This window comes from Aquarana catesbeiana, linkage group LG08 (assembly GCF_042186555.1).
Source record: "Aquarana catesbeiana isolate 2022-GZ linkage group LG08, ASM4218655v1, whole genome shotgun sequence".
Taxonomy (NCBI): Eukaryota; Metazoa; Chordata; class Amphibia; order Anura; family Ranidae; genus Aquarana; species Aquarana catesbeiana.
The window spans coordinates 43572788-43593067 of NC_133331.1; the positions used below are offsets into that span (position 1 = coordinate 43572788).

At 42.5% G+C, this 20280-nt stretch overlaps 1 protein-coding gene across 1 annotated transcript in view; it reads right to left on the reverse strand.

The window, feature by feature from the left end:
• BCCIP (BRCA2 and CDKN1A interacting protein) overlaps window positions 1-20280 on the reverse strand; it is a 37670-nt gene that overhangs the window by 13889 nt on the left and 3501 nt on the right. The window contains exons 2-5 of the mRNA XM_073595751.1: window positions 19139-19213; window positions 18539-18619; window positions 15093-15188; window positions 3700-3887 (exon numbers count right to left, since the gene is read on the reverse strand). Coding sequence (XP_073451852.1) covers window positions 3700-3887; window positions 15093-15188; window positions 18539-18619; window positions 19139-19213 — 440 coding nt within the window. The remainder of the gene's footprint in view (window positions 1-3699; window positions 3888-15092; window positions 15189-18538; window positions 18620-19138; window positions 19214-20280) is intronic.

A 20280-nucleotide genomic window follows, 5' to 3' on the forward strand; every position in this document is an offset into this window, starting at 1 on the left:
AAAATTTGGCAATAACAATAAACGTTATGCAAATGAGCGTTGGTTAAATGAGAAGTGTGCTGTGTAAACAGAAACACAACATATCGCTGACAATTTACTATTAAATTACAGGCCCGGAGCCAGCTCATTTATACCGGGATCTGCTTATAGCGCGCAGCGCCATTTACAGCCATTACTGCTAGTCTGACCCGGAGGCTCGCTACTTCATTTGTGCTGCAATCTTAACTAGATTTACTGCAGTCGTGTCAGTGCGAAAACCAGTAATTTCTCCATATCTAGGGGTGACCCTTCTCCTGCGCGACACCCACTTCTCCGCAATTAACAATTTACAGCCGCCAGACCCAAACGCCACTCTGTGCCGGAATTAATAATGGAATTCATAGTTCATGGCAGGTTAACAAGGAAAGCCCGAGCACCATGTATCATCTTATGGAAAATGCATTTACACAGTTTTTTTTTTGTAATTTTATACTGTTATTGCTTTGGTATTATTGTATAGTTGAAGAGGGCAGGTGAAGAATATAATTTTCCGACTTTTTATGATGCATTCAATTTTTAAAGGTTTTTGTTTAAAAGCTTAAAGCTGAACTCCAGGCAAACAGCAAAATTCAATTTGGTTCGCTCCAAAACTTGCGAACAGGCAAAAAATACGGAAGAACACCGTAAAAGTCTATGGGACACGAACATGAAAAATCAAAAGTGCTCATTTTAAAGGCTTATATGCAAATTATTGCCATAAAAAGTGTTTGGGGACCCGGGTCCTGCCCATCAATGCAAAAAAAGTTTTAAAAATGGCCGTTTTTTCGGGAGCAGTGATTTTAATAATGCTTAAAGTGAAACAATAAAAATGAAATATTCCTTTAAATATCGTACCTGGGGGGTGTCTATAGTATGCCTGTAAAGTGGCGCATTTTTCCCATGTTTAGAACAATCCCTGCACAAAATGACACTTCTAAAAAGAAAAATTGTCATTTAAAACTGATCGCGGCTGTAATGAATTGTCGGGTCTCGGCAATATAGATAAAAGTAATTGAAATAAAGATGGCATGGGTGTCCGCGCCCCCCCCCCCCCCATTACCAGGCCCTTTGGGTCTGGTATAAATATTAAGGGGAACCCCGAACCAAAAGAAAAAAAAAAAAATTTTGCGTAGGCCCCCCCTCCAATAACAGGCCTTTATCCGAGCACGCAACCTGGCAGGCTGCAGGAAAAAAGGAAGGGGGACGAGAGAGCGACCCCCCTCCTGAACCATACCAGGCCACATGCCCTCAACATTGGCAGGATGCTTTGGAGTAGCCCCTCAGTGTCACACAAATGCTGTGACACTGAGCTGAAGTGAGAGACAACGAACAAAGGTATGTGCATTTACTCCCTCTAGTGGAGATTTAAGGCATGACAACATTTTACCCAAGGAAGAAAAACCACAGGTGGACTTTTTACAGTTCCCAGGCTTCTTCCCTTACCTTATTCCTCGCCACAGACAGATCCAAACTTCACCCATCACAGCGGGCTGCGTTTAGCAAACCTTCAAGGACCGGGTCCCTTTTTATCGGGGTTCCACTCCCTTGGACCTGTATAGCACCCCGCCAGGAAAAACATTAGTTAATGTGAGCATGACCAAAGCACTGGGTCCCGGGGTCCAGCCCTGCAAGGAGAGGCGTTACAGGCAAAACCTCGTTCTTCCTATACGAGGCCCGGGTACCATCCACTTTGGCCTCAGTGACACTTTGGATGGATCCGGTCTGTGGAGGCTATTTAAATCCAGTAAAGAATCCCTCCAGCAGAGCTCTTCAGAGCACATCTTCACTCATGACCAACACCTTAGACACTGGCGAAAAAACTGAGGTACGTCTGGTAAGAGGAGGGGTTATATAGGGAGTGAACTTCCTGTTTTGGGTGTGCCAGTGTCCATTACCTGAAGGTGCCTATATACCCATATAGTTAATACTATGGCTCTGTGTCCCATGATGTAATATATATATATATATATATATATATATATATATATATATATATATATATATATACACACACACACACACACACACACACACACACACACACACACACACACACACACACACACACACACACATATATATATATATATACACATACACATATATATATATATATACACATACACATATATATATATATATACACATACACATATATATATATATATATATATATACATACATACACACACACACACACACACATACATACATACATACATACACACACACACACATATATACATACATACACACATATATACATACACACATATATATACTTTGAAGTGAACAGCCGCAGATCATACACATAGATTAAACAAATCCTCCTACATAAGTTTTACTTGTATATCTGCTGTCTTCAGCTTTCTATATTCTTTAGAAAGTGCATATCCTGTTAGAAATCTGTCTTCCTGTTTCAGTAGTGGGAGGGGAGTTTTGACATAAACTGTGCGAGAGTTGATTAGAGGAAAGGCACACACCCCCTCCACATAAGCAGAGGAACGAAGAAACTTGCAGAGCTGTGCTGTGAATAGACAAGCTCTCTGCTTACCTGTCTCTAAGCTCCCTCCCTAACACAAATTTCCAGCTGCTTTCATCTCCTGTGTTGGAGAACATAAGAGAAGTTATCATGCTGATAACAGAAGAACTGAGCAGCAGTGGGACTTAGGGCTTTGGAGAGAGATAAGAGATAAGAGAGAGATACACTGCAGATATATGTGTCAGGTCAGATTTCATGAATCGGGTTTACAACCACTTTAAGGGTTCACATTTACATGCATCACAAGGGGTCTACACTATGACAGCATTCTCAGTGATGCTTCTTGGATATCACGTCCAAGTATAGGGGATAAGCTACAGCCTTGAACTGTGGTTTCTTACTCTAGCTCTTTTGCTTCCTAGGTCTTTGCGTTAGACGCTGCAGGCCTGGTTCAAAGTATGCCCTGGGATCCCTGATTTTGTGACACATCACAATTAATCTCCATCTATAGCTGGACCCATGCACTGGGGATGGCCGATACCTTCCATGAGCAAGTCTAAGCCATTGGGTGTGCTAGCCAAGAGAGAGGAGGACACTGCAACATGGAGGAAGAGTTTGTAGAGCTCGGGGGACAAAACACACACAGGGGGTAGGAACATGGAGGGATGGGGGTACTTTAGATTTTGTCCAGAGATGGGCTTTAAACTTTACCATCCTATCCATTTGAGGACAAGCAAATACTGAATGGGAAGGGTGTTCCCCCCCATAGACATCAGTAAATGAGATCTAAGATTACCTAGCCTGTCTGATGATCAGCGTACAGGCAGTTCTCCTCAGCACAGAGGCTCTCTGAATTGTACACAATCATTTTTTACTTGTGACAGCGAAGCAGAAACAGTTTCAGTACAAAATTCATTAAAACAGCATTTTCCCAATTTGAAAGCTGTACAGATTATAAATGAATCTTAACAAGAAGCACTGTGGTTTTTGTGCTCCAAACATATGAGAAACAATTACAGTTCTACTTTTCATAGGAAAACAAAGACAGAACATATCCTGCCTCTACTAATCATATCAAATTCATTGTCACATTGTTACAGTTTTTAGTCTTTGCACTTCAACACATTTACATTTAAATAACATCTTTGATGGTGACTGAAGGAAAATGAGAAAAAAAAAAAGCTGGAAATTAGACTTACTGGAGCTGCTGGTGCATGGGCAGAGCAATCTGTGCAGGAACATTAATGAATCTCTCGCTGAGGAGAAGGCCTACAGGTTTGCTGTTGTCATTAAAAACTTTATCCAACTGTTCGACTATGCTCTGATCGCAGGTGTTCTCACATTGGCTCAGAACCAGTTCTTTAACTTGCTCAGCACATGGGGTATCCTAAGAAAACAAAATAGTGTCCTCATTAAGGAAGTTATTACAGCATGTTTTCAGAAAGTACTAATTTTAAGCCATAGTCTAAAAATTAGCATTTTTGGATTATCTAAAATTCCTTTTCTTTTTGGAAAATTCTGTTTGTTTTCAAACCACCAAACCAAAAAAGGATAGTACAATAAAACATACATACACTAGTCTCCTGGACCAGAATCCTAACTATACATAATCATCTAAATACGAGGTAGAAAACCCACCATTCCCCCTATCCTCTATCGTTGCAAAATGCCTGCAGTGGACTAAGCAAAGATATGGCGAGTCCACTGTACAGTAGAAAGGATTTTTACTATAGGGTCGCAACACTAAAGGCCTCAAGGTACCCTTGGCTGGAAACGTACAATTAGGTTCATATATAATTGGACACAGGCACAAAATTTCAGATTTTTTTCAGGTATTTACCAAAACACATTCAAGCTATAGTTATATAATGGATATGGGCTGAAAGTTCACACTCTCGGGTTTAATTTGAGGGTATGTACATCCAAATCAGAGGAAGGGTTTAGGAATTACAGCTATAAGAATAGCCATCCCCCTTTTTTAAGGGACCAAAAGTAATGGGACAATTGAATCAAAAAATGTTCATCGGCACGTGTGGGCTACTCCTTCGTTATTTCGTTATTAAGCAGGTAAAAAGTCTGGAGATGATTCTAAGTGTGGTTTTGGCCTTTGGATTCTATTGCTGTGAACCTACATCATGCGATCAAAGGAGCTGTCCATGCAAGTGAAACAGGCCATTGTAAGGCTTCAAAAAAATGAAACAAATCCATCGGAGAGATAGCAGCAACATTAGGAGTGGCCAAATCAACAGTTTGGTACATTCTGATTAAAGAATGACGCACTGGTGAGCTCAGCAACATAAAAAAGGCCTGGATGTCCACTGAAGACAACAATAGTGGTGGATGATCGCAGGATCCTCTCTATGGTAAAGAAAAACCCATTCACAACATCCAGACAAGCTAAGGACACTCTCCAGGAGGTGGGTGTATCATTGTCAAAGTCTACAATCAAGAGAAGACTACACAAGAGCAAATAGAGAGGGTTCACCACAAGGTGCAAACCATTCATAAGCCTGAAGAATACAAAAGCCAGATTAGGATTTGCCAAAAAACATCTAAAAAAGCCAGGCCAGTTCTGGAAAAGCATTCTTTGGACAGATGAAACTAAAATTAATCTGTACCAGAATGACAGAAAGAAAAAAGTGTGAGGAAGGCTTGGAACGGCTCATGATCCAAAGCACACAACGTCATCTGTAAAACATGGTGGAGGCAGTGTGATGGCATGGGCATGCATGGCTTCCAGTGGGACAGGGTCATTGGTGTTTATTGATGATGTGACAGAAGACAGAAGCAGCCGAATAAATTCTGCAGTGTTTAGAGATATACTGTCAGCCCAGTTGATTGGACGGTGCTTCACAGTACAGATGGACAATGATCCAAAACACTGCAAAAACAACCCAGAAGCTTTTGAAGGAAAAGAAGTGGAATATTCTGCAATGGCAGAGTCAATCACCTGATCTCAACCTAATTGAGCATGCATTTCACTTGTTGAAGGCAAAACTAAAGGCAGAAAGACCCACAAAGAACTGAAGACAGCTGCAGTTAGAGCCAGAAAGGAGGAAACAGTGGCATCACTAGGGTTGGTGTCACCCGGTGCGGTAAAACATGGTGTCACCCCCGCTCCCCCAACTATAGTCACCCCTCAATACAGACCCCACCTCCTTCAGTACAGACCTCCTTCCAAGTATAGTCCCCCCCTCAGTACAGACCCTCCCTCCACAAAGTATAGTCCCCCCCCTCAGTACAGACCCTCCTCCCTCAGTATAGATCCCCTACTAAGTATAAACCTCCTCCATCAGTACAGACCCCCCTCAGTACAAACCACCCCCTCCTCCATTAGTACAGACCCCTCCCCCAGGACAAAGCACCCCCCTCCATTAGTACAGACCCCTCCCCTATGACAAACTACCCCCCTCCATCTGTACAGCCCCCCCAGGACAAACTACACCCTTTATCAGTAGTAGAGCCCCCCCACCTGTCACAACATCACGGAGGACATCCCCCCTCATCGCAAGCTGACACCCCCTCCCCCCCGCCCGTTAATGCACTAGCTCGGGTGGCTCAGATACATGGAATACCTGGGCGGCAGCTGGAGAGGAAAGCACAGCGTGCAGCCCCGCTGCCCGGGTGGAGAATGGACAGCAGCTCTGTAGTGAGAGACAGAGGAGAAGGAGAACACCCGTGGTTGCGGCGCTGGAGGTGGGTGTCCAGCTGAAAGCAAAAAAAAAAACTTCCAAATCAGCCAGGGCTTTCCTCACCCTCAGGATGGTGTCACCCCTGTAGCGGGTGGCACACCAGGTGCGGATCGCACCCCCCTAGCAACGCCACTGGGAGGAAACCCAGTCTTTGGTAATGTCCATGGGTTCCAGACTTCAGGTAGTCATTGCCAGTAAAGGATTCTCACAAAAAGAAAATTAAAAATGAACATTAATGATTATATTCATTTGTCCATTTACTTTTAGTAGCGACTAAGGCTATTGCCGAAACATGTCAGCATTATTTTAGAAAGAAAGAATTGTTGGGACTTTATATGAGGCCATGACTATCCAGTACACAGGTCTCCATCCCTAATAATATGAAAAGAAGGGGAAATTGGGGGTAGAAAGGGCAATGGGACTTTATACAAAACACAACACTGAGGTAGGATGAATCATTCAATAAAGGTAAACATAGTGTCAGCATTATTGTTACTCTGATATACCACTGAAAGGACACTTCAAGAATTACAGTCTTGCCGGCGCTTCTTACCATTGTTGCATTGGAGTGTGTTGGGATACGTCGAGCCTCGGCACCTGTGAGGTGACCTGGTGTATGGATTGGGTTGTCGCTGCAGAGAGCGCTGTTACCCTTTTTTTTCTCTCATCCAATAGTGGACGTGGTCAGTCAACCAGCACTGCCATACCTTTTAAAATTTTCTCAGGCACCCCCATCTCAAGTACGCTGCCTTATACAATGACAGCACTTTATTAATTAGGCCTTTCCAAAAATGATTGGGAAGGAGCCTCTGGCTTTTTCCAGTATAAAAGTATGGATTTAGGAGCATACAATAGGGTAATAGACAGGAGCGTTCTCTGCACCCTAGTTGGTGCCAGATCTTCAACCAGCCCCAAAAGGCAGGCCAGTATTGTCAACAGAACCATCATTAAGGCAAGCTCATGTAAAGTATGGGTTACCCCCAGCCTGAATTCCTGTATTACTGGGCAGTAAAATTACCTTTCTTTGAGTATATGACACAAGGCATCTTCATATTTCTGATTACTTATGGGGCTACCTTTGGGGGGGGGGGGTGCACACTGGCAAAAAATAAGGCATAACCCCTCCTATAGCTCAGCTAAGCCTTAGTTTTGTAACAAGTAATGTAAGGACAAACACAAAGAGTTGGATCCCTGTGATGTACTCCAAGAAAAGGATTTTACAGGTAAACCCAACATCCTAATTTGTTCATTTTTATATCAGAGGCCACAGAGCATCTTCATATTCATTACCAAAGCACTGAACATGAATAGTGGGCAAGGTGGCTACAAAGCCAATAACCCAAAAACAGACCAAAGCCAATAACCAAAAACATAACAGGTTCAAATGGAGAAGTCTGTACCACAATCACCACTAAATGAAAGTTCCACAGAGACAGAGGGACTGCACCGGCAGAACGATTCACCTGAGACAAGATAGGTCTCTGAAACCAAATAGCTAAAGCAGAAATCTGCACCTAATGGTACTTTAAGGGTAACTTCATTTTCGTGGGGCAAAAAATTTGCAAATAAAAGAAAAAAATAATATAGCGTATACAAATTGCACAAGTCACATTGTAATTGAATGTTATTAAAAATTACTTTTCTGTTTAAATCTGCAGTCGCTTTAATTTTCTGAAAATCCAATGCAAATTGGCTACCTGGAGGTGTTCTGTAAACAGAATGTGTACTGAACACACCCCAGAAACATAATTTCCTGCTTGTGTGATTGGCTCACCGATTTTCCTAGAAGTCTGCACTAAGATACAAGTCAGATTTCATGCATCCCCTGCAACAAAAATGTATTTTTGGTAAGACACTCCCATTATATTAATTTTCCCACATGGACACAGAGAAACAGAGGGATTTCTTCAGAATAACAAAAAGGTAGGAATCTGCAACAAAGGTTGTTATAATCCTTGTAATGTACACAGATCACCCAGAGGGGAATCTTTTTTTCCTAAAAGTGGAAGTACTCTTTAAGACTGGAGACATCTGCACAGCAGACTGGAGAAAAGCCCACAATATACTGTTGGAACTTGTGAGCCTTACAACAAGCAAAAGAAGTCTTCAATGTACGATGGTACACCTTTCTGGAACTCTACTTCTTGCCCTGAGAAGGCCCATTGCTTGTATGACAAGAGATTTATGATGTCTGCATACTACAGTCTTCTTGGCCAAGCAGGTGTGATCAGAATCACAAGAACGCCTTGCAGAAGGATCCCGGTCCAGGAAATACACAGTCCAACTTGTTGTTGAACCTAGACACCAACAGATCAACATACCGCATCTCGCACCACAAATACATTTCTGAAAACACCTCTGGGTGAAGGGCCCACTCGCCTAGATTCAACTGATTGCTGAGAAACTTCACCTACCAATTTTATCCCCACGGGAATGTGCATAACGGAGAGGGCTGGAATGTCAAATTCTGGCCAGGACAAGATCAGATACATTTTTTCCTCAGCAGTGTTACTTCTTATCCCTACATGATGGCTGATGTGTGCCATCACTGTGGCGTTGTCTGAGTGCACCCTGATGAGAAGGCCCCCTAAGGTCGACAGACCAATGTAGAAGAGCCAGCCGAACCCGCTAAAGTTCCAGGATGTTGATGGGCAACCTCCACTCCTCTGACAACCAGAAAGTGCAAACTAATAAATTATACTTTTTTACTATAGGATACACTTTAAAAAACAGGGACTTCATCCACCGGGACCATCAGGGTCTATTCATGTAGGAAATGGCCAGGTCACAAGCCAGAGAACCCAATTTTTTTGTAGAATTCCTTCTCCATGGGGTACTGCTGAGCTAATCGCATTGCTTAGGTGGACAGAACACTTTCTTCGGGTGAACCCAATCAGCATATATTAATTCCTGAAAATGAAGATGCACAGGAAAACATTGTGATTCCTAGGTAGTCGCCAGGACCCAAATCCAGTAGTGGTAGTCGCCAAGACCCAAATCCAGCAGTGGCAGCCGCTCCATACGGGGCGCAGCTCCCCCTAATCCCCTATGGGTTTTTGTTTTTTTTTTTCTTTTTGAAGCATGTGAATAAAGTCCGACGCTTTAATTGGCTTCAAAAAAAGGGTGGGCTCCCAGTTGTGTGACAATAGCGAATTAATATTTGCTATCGTCTTCCTGCTTCTCCAACCAGCCAAACTAGGAAGCAGGAGGAGCGCGATTGGCCAAGAGGAGAAGCAATCATATTGGGCGGTACCGGGGAGGATGTACGGGGCGATCCAGAAGGGAAGATGGCCGGCATCATGGGGGCATCAGAGTGATCTCTCTGCATTGCCGCATGACCGTGAATGTACCACCCACCAAGGGTGGGGTTGGGTGGTGTGATTGATGCCACCGGGGGGGGGGGGTTTATTTGGGTGGTTGGCTTGCTGCTCCCCCCCCCCGGCTAAAGCACCAGCCGCCACTGCAATCCAGTGACTTCAGGAAAAGACGACTCTGGAAAATTCAAATATCGTTTGCACCATTTGGTCTGAGACAGCAGTGGACCCCCGAGTCTCCTCCTGAGAAAACTCCCTGCCTCATATACAGGGCCTTCCTCCCCCCTCAACCTCTCTGCCCAAGTAATGCATGGCTTACTGAAGGTCAATAGGCTTATAACCACAGGAATGGGAGCAGCTATCCTGCCGAGAAGAGTGTCTGCTAAGTCCAAATACATATGTGGCAAGCCACCCCAATCCCGAAAAGAATCCCAATACTTAAAAAGGGACTGGTGCTGAGTAGTGTAGGTGCCGATTGCCGCTGAAAAACTGCTGCGCAGGACCAATGACCCAGGCCAGGAAAGTCCTCCACAGGTGTCCAACTGCCCAGGAGAACCCAAAATAGCACCAGCACATGTGTAGACACACTCAATGATATCACGCACATGAGATACAGCCCAGTCTGCTCTTTTTGAGCAGAGCAATTGCAGTGTGTCGCCCCGCAGTACACACAATACACCAGTTGCCCCAAAAGCACAGTAGGAAATGGGAGATGACCACACATGGTTCCATGCTTATAGCTCCAGAGACCCAATCTTCACACATCACAGTGGGTGCTCTCAACAGAGCCTATAGGGAACCGACCTCCCCAAAAGATCACTGACCTGGATCTGTACTATATAGCACCACACAGCAATATACCAGATTCCATGTACCCCAGAGATCGCTGCCTGCAGGATCCAGATCTGAACAGCAACCCTGCAGGTCATGCCCACTCTTCTAAAAGGGGTCTTGGTCCCATCCCTCTGGGCCCCAGGACCATAGGTGTCAGATCGAAACTAACCTTTCACTTCCCCATTAGGGTTGTGCAGCAAGCCATGAAAACAGGGGACTAATGCCCACAGAAAAGAATCTTTATAGAGAATTCACAGGCACATCCTTAAACTAGGGACACTAGCAAAAAAATGAGGTTTAGCTCAACTGTGAGGGGCTATGCCTGGATGGGGAAATCTGCCTTTTTTTTGGCCAGTGTCCATTCATCTAAAGGTGGCAACATAACTCGAAGTAGTCATGAATATGAAGACACCTTGGGGTTGATCTACTAAAAGTGGAGAGTTCGGGGGCGTGGCCTGGACCGGCATGGTGTAAGGAGTGAGGAACGGGAGCTCCGCTTGCCTAACATCCGAATCCCCCCTATCCTGGGGTTGAAATTGTTAAATATACACCCACCCTTGGGTCCCTCGTTACCCCCTGCCCACGGAGGACATGTCACCGTCGAAAAAAGCAGCAGATTCGGCCGCAAAGCTGGCGAAGTATCGGCACACAGACAAGGAGGCTGGGGAGGAAAATGGCGCCGGCTCCTCTTCTCATACAGACCCGGCTGCAGACGACACCGTGCGTGTACTGGAAGCTATTTCAGACACATTGACAAAAGTGGAGAGTGCAAAATCTGGTGAAGCTCTGCATAGAAACCAGTTTCCATTTTTTCGGTCAAATCTTAACCTGAACAAGCTGAAGGTAAAAATAAAACCATCTAAATGCCCCTTTTACTCATCTAACGCTTTAGTCATGCAATGCATCAGGTCCTGAGCGTTTTCTCTTCCTCGCTGCAGAGAGGGAGGTTCCCCCATTCCCCCATCAATGGCCAGCTTATGGGAAGTGTCCCTACTACCAGGCAGCGGGGTCCTCTTACTTTCTGAAAACTCTAGCTGCAGCGTGGTTTATTTATTTATTTATTTCAGGTACTTATATAGCGCCGTCAATTTACGCAGCGCTTTACATATACATTGTACATTCACATCAGTCCCAAGGAGCTTACAATCTAAGGTCCATAACTCACATTCATACATACTAGGGACAATTTAGACAGGATCCAATTAACCTACCAGCATGTCTTTGGAGTGTGGGAGGAAACCGGAGTACCCGGAGGAAACCCACACAGGCACAGGGAGAACACGCAAACTCCAGGCAGGTAGTGTCGTGGTTGGGATTCGAACCAGTGACCCTTCTTACTGCTAGGCGAGAGTGCTACCACTGTGCCACCCCGTTAAGGGCTTCAACAAGTTGGTCAGCAGCAGCACTGAATCACCAGTTTTCATAACCAGAAGGGGTGCTGGTGAGGGACAGGTAAGTAAAAAGGGGCTTTTTTTATTTTTAAAAGCAAAAACTGTTGAATGAGTAGGATTACTGAAAGGGGCTTTAACCACTTGAGTACCAGCCTGTATATACCTCTTCATCACCAGGGCATTTTTTTTCAGTTTTCAGGCCTGCAATAGTTTGATAACTACTTCCATCATGAAACACTGTACCCAAATTAATTTCTTTTTTTTTTTTTTTTGAGGTAGAGCAAAACTACTGAACTTTTTATTTTGCGCTATATAAATGAGGAGGAAAAAAAAAAAAAAAGACATTTTTTGAAAATAAATAAAATGACATAAAGCATAATCAAATAGAATGGTGATTTAATTACAGTACATCATTTATGTACACGTCATACACAGAGGGGGAGGATGAGGTTAAGGGGTTAACATAGGAGGATGGAGATGAAAAGGTTAAAATGTGCAGGATAAGGGAGGCAAAGGGGGTATAATATATATATATATATATACACACACACATACACACACACATACACACACAGTGGCTTGCGAAAGTATTCGGCCCCCTTGAACTTTTCAACCTTTTGCCACATTTCAGGCTTCAAACATAAAGATATAAAATTTTTATTTTTTGTGAAGAATCACCAACAAGTGGGACACAATTGTGAAGTGGAACGAAATCTTTTGGATTTTTGAAACTTTTTTAACTAATAAAAAAATGAAAAGTGGGGCGTGCAAAATTATTTGGCCCCCTTGCGTTAATACTTTGTAGAGCCACCTTTTGCTGCGATTACAGCTGCAAGTCGCTTGGGGTATGTCTCTATCAGTTTTGCACATCGAGAGACTGAAATTCTTGCCCATTCTTCCTTGCAAAACAGCTCGAGCTCAGTGAGGTTGGATGGAGAGCATTTGTGAACAGCAGTTTTCAGCTCTTTCCACAGATTCTCGATTGGATTCAGGTCTGGACTTTGACTTGGCCATTCTAACACCTGGATACGTTTATTTGTGAACCATTCCTTTGTAGATTTTGCTGTATGTTTGGGATCATTGTCTTGTTGGAAGATAAATCTCCGTCCCAGTTTCAGGTCTTTTGCAGACTCCAACAGGTTTTCATCCAGAATGGTCCTGTATTTGGCTGCATCCATCTTCCCCTCAATTTTAACCATCTTCACTGTCCCTGCTGAAGAAAAGCAGGCCCAAACCATGATGATAACTTAAACCTGCTTTAAACTTCTTCACAACTTTATCCCTGACCTGTCTGGTGTGTTCCTTGGCCTTCATGATACTGTTTGTTCACCAAGGTTCTCCAACAAACCTCTGAGAGCTTCACAGAACAGCTGTATTTATACAGCTTTATACTAGGGTTGCACTGATACCACTTTAAGACCGAGTACACGTACTGATATTTTTTTTCCAAGTACTCACCGATAACCAGTACTTTTTTTTTTTTTTTTAATGTCATGTGACAGCGGCACTAATAGGCAGCACTGAGGACGCGTGGACTATGTCAGTTATTTTTTTAATTTTCATTCTTTTTTACAATTTTAATTTTTGTATTTTTTTTTCACAATGTTTTCTTTTTGTGGGGGAGTGGACGGTGTCATTTTTTTTTTCCTTAACTTTTAAAAATAGTTATTACAATTTATTATAGAAAAAATTTATTATCAACCCTGTTGGGGGGTAGGGGGGGCTTTGGTGAGATATCAGGGGTCTAAATAGACCCATGACATCTGCCCTTTGAGACAGGGAAAGGGACTGAGGATAGAGATTCCCCAGTCCCTTTCTCTGCAACCTCAGCTGCACTGAAAATTAATGGAGAGAAGACATTGTTTACAATGCTCAGTTATGAATGGACAGTCAGTGATCACTGATAACTTTTGAATTTACACTTGTGGGTTTTCCTCTACGGATACTATTCACATGTACTCCTAATGAGGATGTTTAAAGCATTCGAAACACATTGATTTGAAACAAGATTTGTAAACTTTACTTTGTGAACACTGGATACGTTGCTATATACAATTTTAAGATTTGTATAACTTTATGGTTTTATGAATTTACTCTGTGGTACCATTTCTATATGCCCAGAAAAAAATCCATTGCTACAAGAATATTTCTGTTCAAATCCAAACTTGTATGGCTTGCAGGTTTCCTTCAACATAATTCTTTTTACCGAGAGATCATGAAGGCTGCCACTGCATACATTTCCTTTTGAGAGGCTAGTTATCTGGACGTTCTATTGATCCAGAAGTTTCAATAATTTTAGAGACACTGACCTAGAAAAATATGCAGCTTTAGAGCTCTGCTTAAGGCCCCTTTCACACTTGTGCGACTTCAAAGTCGCGCGATTTTGCGGCCGCGATTTGGGAGCAGTACTACTTTGTACGACTTTGCCACAAATTTGGCATTAACCATTCTCAGCTTGTGATTACAAAGTCGTACTGAAATCGTGTCTATATTATTCAGGTACAATTTGCAAGCTACTTGAGGGTTTAACATTGAGGTCTATGGAGTACAACTCGCATGGAAGTTGGACCAAAGTAGTGCAGAGACTACTTTGAAGTCGACACGACTTAAAGTCGTGCCAATATGAATGGTAGTCATTGAAAATCATGGAGAATGACTTGTCATGCGATTTTGCAGTACAAATTCGTGGGACAAGTCGTATAAGTGTGAAAGGGGCCTTACTCTGACTTTCCAATCTGCATGCTTGTCCTGGGTCAGTGTCTCAAGGAAATATAACCAGAGACATCCAGGGAACCAGCATTTTCAGAAGTAGGTCAACAATGGCCACCAACATTCCTCTCTGTATGCACATCTCTGGTTTCATCTAGGAGGTAGTTTGAGAATGAGCCATTTCTCGCGTGATCTCTGCCAGGACAAGCCAATCAGCAGCTTTGCCTGAACAATTATAATTCCCACTGAACGTCAGCTCTACATTTGTCTAGGCTCTGGCCAACAGAGAAAGAAAAAAAAAAACTTGGAAGTTTTCCAGGAGCGAACCTCATTTTTTTTGTAATGCAACAGCATTGTTGTTGTAGCCCAAATTTATCTTGTAAGTATAGGTCTGCTTTAGCCAAGTCCAGCAATTTGTCATTTTAACAGATCAGACCACAATGCCCAATATCATTGGATGTCTTCCTGGATCCATTAAGGTATTGGCTACACCGGGGAATGGTGTTTGTCGTGTCCCAAATGAATACTTACACCAACCTGCAGCCGTACAATCCCCAGACAAACAACAAGTGTGTTTACTATGACAACATTCTACCATCAGAGGAATAAAACAGACACACACACTAATCTGAGGAACTCCACCGATACTGACCTTCCTCTCTGTTAAGTTCAAAAGACTTATGAAACCAAAAACATGGTGTTCATCATCTTCCTCATCATCGTCATCATCATCCGTACCTTCAGCTTGCTGTGATGTGGGACAAACACAGATAGAAAATCAGATGTCATTATAACATGGAGAAATGAAAAAATAGACATCACTAAATGAGGAAACAAAGTTCTGAGGTTCCCCTACTATGAACATTCTTATTTAATAACGATTAAAACTGCTAAATTTATCACATACTAGATAAGTCCATAAGTGATACACAATCACACCAAATATGGAAAATGAAAAACTTGTTGGGTGAGAGGGGAGAAGAGAGAACTGGTTTACTTGGGTGCTTTATTACATAGTTGGTGAGGTTGAATAAAGACACCAGCCCATCCAGTTCAATCTGTGGTGTGTGTGTGTCAATCGTAAATTCCCATATCCCTGTATGTTGCGATTATTAAGCTGCCCATCCAATAGTTTCTGAAACTATCAATGCTCCCTGCTGATACCGCTGCTTGTGGAAGAGAATTCCACATCCTTACCGCTCTGACAGTAAAGAACCCTCTACGCGGTTTAAGGTTAAACCGCTTCTCTTCCAGTTTCAATGAATGGCCGCAAATCTTTTTAAACTCCCTCCCACTGAAAAGTTTTTTTCCTTATGCTAGGGTCACCAGTACAGTATTTGTACATTGATATTATATCCCCTCTCAAGCGCCTCCACTCGAGAGAATAAGTTCAATGCTTGTTGTCTTCCCCCATAGCTGAGGTCCTCCAGTCCCTTTATTAGCTTTGTTGCCCTTCTCTGGGCTCTCTCCAGCTCCAGCACATCCTTCCTGAGGACTGGTGCCCAGGACTGGACAGCATACTCAAGATACAGCTGGACCAGAGTCTTGTAGAGCGGGAGAATTATCGTTTTATCTCTGGAGTAAATCCCCCTTTTGATGCATGCCAATATTCTGTTGGCTTTGCTTGCAGCAGCTTGGCATTGCATGCCATTGCTGAGCCTATCATCTACTAGGACCCCCAGATCTTTTTCCATCCTGGATTCCCCCAGAGGTTCTCCCCCTAGCGAGTAACTTGCGTTCATATTTTAGCACCCAAAATGTGTATTGTGTATATTCAACACATAATATTCCATAAACTCTAAGGCCACTTTCCCGCCCTGTGAAAAGCACTTCATATGGGAAATCTACAGTGGATTGTTTTTTAGAGGGTGGCAGAACAGTGGCTTTCAGATGTTCAGGAAGCGATACTAAACTTGTTTTTTTACCAGCTGAGCAGGAATTTAGTATTGAAAACATCATTCTGCAACAACGAGCAAAGCTTTTGACTCGCAGTTGCAGTGTGGCCCTATTGAATTCAATGGGGAGTTTGGTAGGCAGTTCCACCTGTCAAACTAGGCATGCCGAGTTAAATTTGCCGTGGAATATGTGGCTATCTGGCTGCCATGTCATTTTGTGGGTGGGCAGTAAAAACGCAGAGTGGCCACCCGTTTACATTGCCCCCTGGCCACCCGTGTGAAAGAGAACACATACCCCCTCCCCTGGTTTACAAACTGCCAATAAAATGTTAAAAAGTATAGCGGCTTTGAAAGAAATGACCGTTTAAAAAAAAAAAAAAAAAAAAAAAAAAAAAAAAGGTAGGTGTGTGGAGCACTGGATCTCCAATTCTGGTGAGGTTACCAAAAGGGGTGTCATCTGGTGAAAGAAGTTTACTTTGGGCAGCTTATTTTCTTAATGCAGGGGCCATAATTCGGCTCTTGCCTCGAGAGCTAGGGGCGTATGGAAGAAAGCATTGTAGACAACAGACTAGAAAGGTGCATGGACAAATTGCAACCAATGAGCATTAGAATGTATCCCCCAGAAACACCATGACACCACCACTATAATGTATCCAGCATCATAATATATACCCCAAACTGTATTACATTAACCTGCATGAAGTCATAAAAATCTGGCTCATTTCTGCCCCCATGCAGCTGTAAATTACAAAAACCTCCCCCATTGGCAACCCATGCTGTAAGCTTCAATTATATTACTCTTCCCCAAAGGAAGTAAAATTATAATTTGCTATAAGCATCAATTACTATAATCTCTCCAAAGACAGCAATAACTCTTGCTCCAGGTAGCAACACATTAGAATACCCCCCCAGCAGCATTAAAGTTATAATAAATAGACATGTGCATTCGTTTTCGTCCGAATGCATTTTCGTTATCGTTTTAACAAACAATAATGAACATGCAGAATCCGAAAACCGAAAGATCCAATATAAACAAATGCTTTATTTTCGTTTTCGTTGCGACAACAGTTCGATATAGATAGGAGATTCGACATGACGCTGACAATAGCGATCTGTGTGCATCAAACCTGTGGTCGAATGTGCCTAACCTTAACTCTATTAGTCCAAGATTATTCTACATAGAGAGAAAGGATTCGACATTATAGAGACAATAGCAAAAAAAGGTCGAATGTGCCTAACCTAACTCTGTTAGTCCAAGATTATTCGACATGAAGATTCAACGAAGCAGTCGCCGCGAGCGGACATTTATGGTGAAATGCTCCGCTCATAGGCTATAGAAGAATTCTAATGTTGGTTGACTAGTAATAATAATTAATAAATATAATTATTACTAGTGTCATAAAACATTAGAATTCTACTATAGCTTGTAGGCAGAACATTCGACCAGAAATGTACGATTGCGGCGTCGTACAGTTTAGCTGCTCCGTCGAATCTTCTTAGCACATTCGACAGACACCATAAGCCTTCAATGACAGATTTGACCTTAATTATTTCGGATTGTCGAACTAATGCATTATTTAACGAAACAAAATAAATAAAAATGAATTTCGGGAGTGACTAAATACATTTATTTTTCGGACGAAAACGAAATTCCGAAACGAAATATTTCAGTGTGCACATGTCTAATAATAAATGCCCCTATAAACTAAGCCACTAGTCCGGAACATTGATTTTATCCCTAGGTTTGGATATGCAGCTAATATCTCTTTCTGATCACTGCGCATTAGCATAAAGAGGTCACATCATCCTCCACACAGCAAGGATGAGCAAGCCCTTTAAAGGCAATTTATACCAGCAATGGCTTGGTCTAGTGGAAGTGGGGGGGGGGGGAGGTAGGTGAAGAGGCTGGAGGGCCCAGTAGGATTAAAAAAAAAAAAAAAAAAAATGCAAGATTGGTAGAGTACATTGTATCCAAACATAGAAATGGCAAGTCTAATGGCCCGTACACACGATCAAAATATCGGACGGAAAATACCGCTTTCAACGCGATCGTACGATAATCGGATCGTTCGTACAGAGCCGATATTATTCGACCAATACATTTATTGAACACAGAGCTGCATTTGTGTCCTTTAGAGTTGCCTGGAGTTCAGCATTAACAAATTCAGCAGACATTAATACAAATTTGCAATTCTTAAATTACCTTAATGACGCTTCCGATGTGATTCTGCTGAATGAGAAGATTGGCCAGTTCTGCAATGTTTACTTTGGCTTTGAGGAACAGCTGAACAATTAAAAAGAGAAAAAATGAAAAAGTAAATTAAAATGGACTACGAAGTCCAAACTAATATGTGTCTTTTCTGAACATCCCCTTCTTCCACTGTCCCCAATCCATCTCCTGATAGTACAGAGCCTTGGAGGCACTCTGCACATGCTCAGTTTGGTGTGTATTGCTAGAGTTTTTTTTCCTTGGGAGGGTGCATATGATGGCACAGGACCAACCAGCACTGTCCAGACAGAGGGTCAGGGGTCCTGTCAGAGGAGAATGAAAACACATCCTACAAGCTTTAACCAGACACTGATAGAAGTCACAAAACTGCTATATACTGCTGATGAGAAAAGGTATTTAGCAGTCTATATTTACTAAAATAATTGCATTTCCGTGTACTGTGGGAGACCAGATATAGTAAAATGCAGGGTCCTGGGTTTCAAGGCTCATGAGAACGGGAAGATCAAGAGTCAAACCCATCCCCCTCTGTAAAGCAAACATTGATTTATAAGGAATTCTATATAATTTCCTTACCTGCTTCAGCAGTTTTTTTATCCCGTCATGATCGCCATCAGACATTGTATGAGCTTCGAAGTCAACCTTTACTTCCTTTAGACAAAACAAAAGCAAAGAAAATGAAAAAAAAAACAAAACAAAAAAACAAAACAAAACACCACATATCTTTTTACAATGAACAAAGTACATTAAACTTTAAAAACCAAGAGAGAATGACTATAAGCAAATCACTTCACCGTACAGAGGGTCAAACTGCTAAAGTAACATTACATAGCATCTGCAAGAGTATCACTACACTTCATACAACTGAACATAAAAGCAATATAATATATGGCCAAACAAGAGGCTTTACTTTTCATTCACCAACTAAAAGCAGGAACATATTTTTACATTTCCTTTATACTAGTCCGGGGGTTTACACTGATGGGGACCCTGATGTAAGGAGGGACTCCGATGGGGACCCAGATATAAGGAAGAGGGCTGTGATGGAAACCCCAATGTATAGGGGAACTCGGATGGGAACCATGATGTAAGGGGAATCTTTTTTATTAGGACCCTGATGTGAGGGGGAACAATGATGTAAGGGGCACCCTTATGGAAGAGGGGGGGGGGGGGGGCTTTTCTTTGTTTTAGTTAAATGATCAGTTCACCTTTCGTAACATGTTACACCCATATTCAGGATGTAACATGTTACGAATACACCGCCCCCCCCCCGATCCCCGCTGTGAAAGCAGACCGGGGATCTACTCCCTGTGTCTGCTGCCAGAATTGAAAAAAAAGATGTGTCACTCATTCACAGTCCTCAATACGGCGCTGAGAGCGCTGTGGTTGTTCGAGTCTTCCTGTCAGAATGTATCGGATTCCTCGTATGAGGGACGAGCAAAGCGATACATGGACAGATCTGCAGATCGCTGGTGCAATGCTTTACAGGCTCCTGAAAAAGAAAAAAAAAAAAAGTACCTTACAAAAAAAAAAATGTGCATTTATTAATTTTTTTTTAAAAAGTGAACTTATCCTTTAAGTTCTCTCTCTTTTGTTCAGAATCATATCATGGGGATTCCTATGAGGACTCTGATGTGAGGGAAGACTCCTAAGGCAGACTCTGATGTAAGAGGGGCTTTGTTGGGGACTCTGATGTTAGGGGAAACTGAGATGAGGAC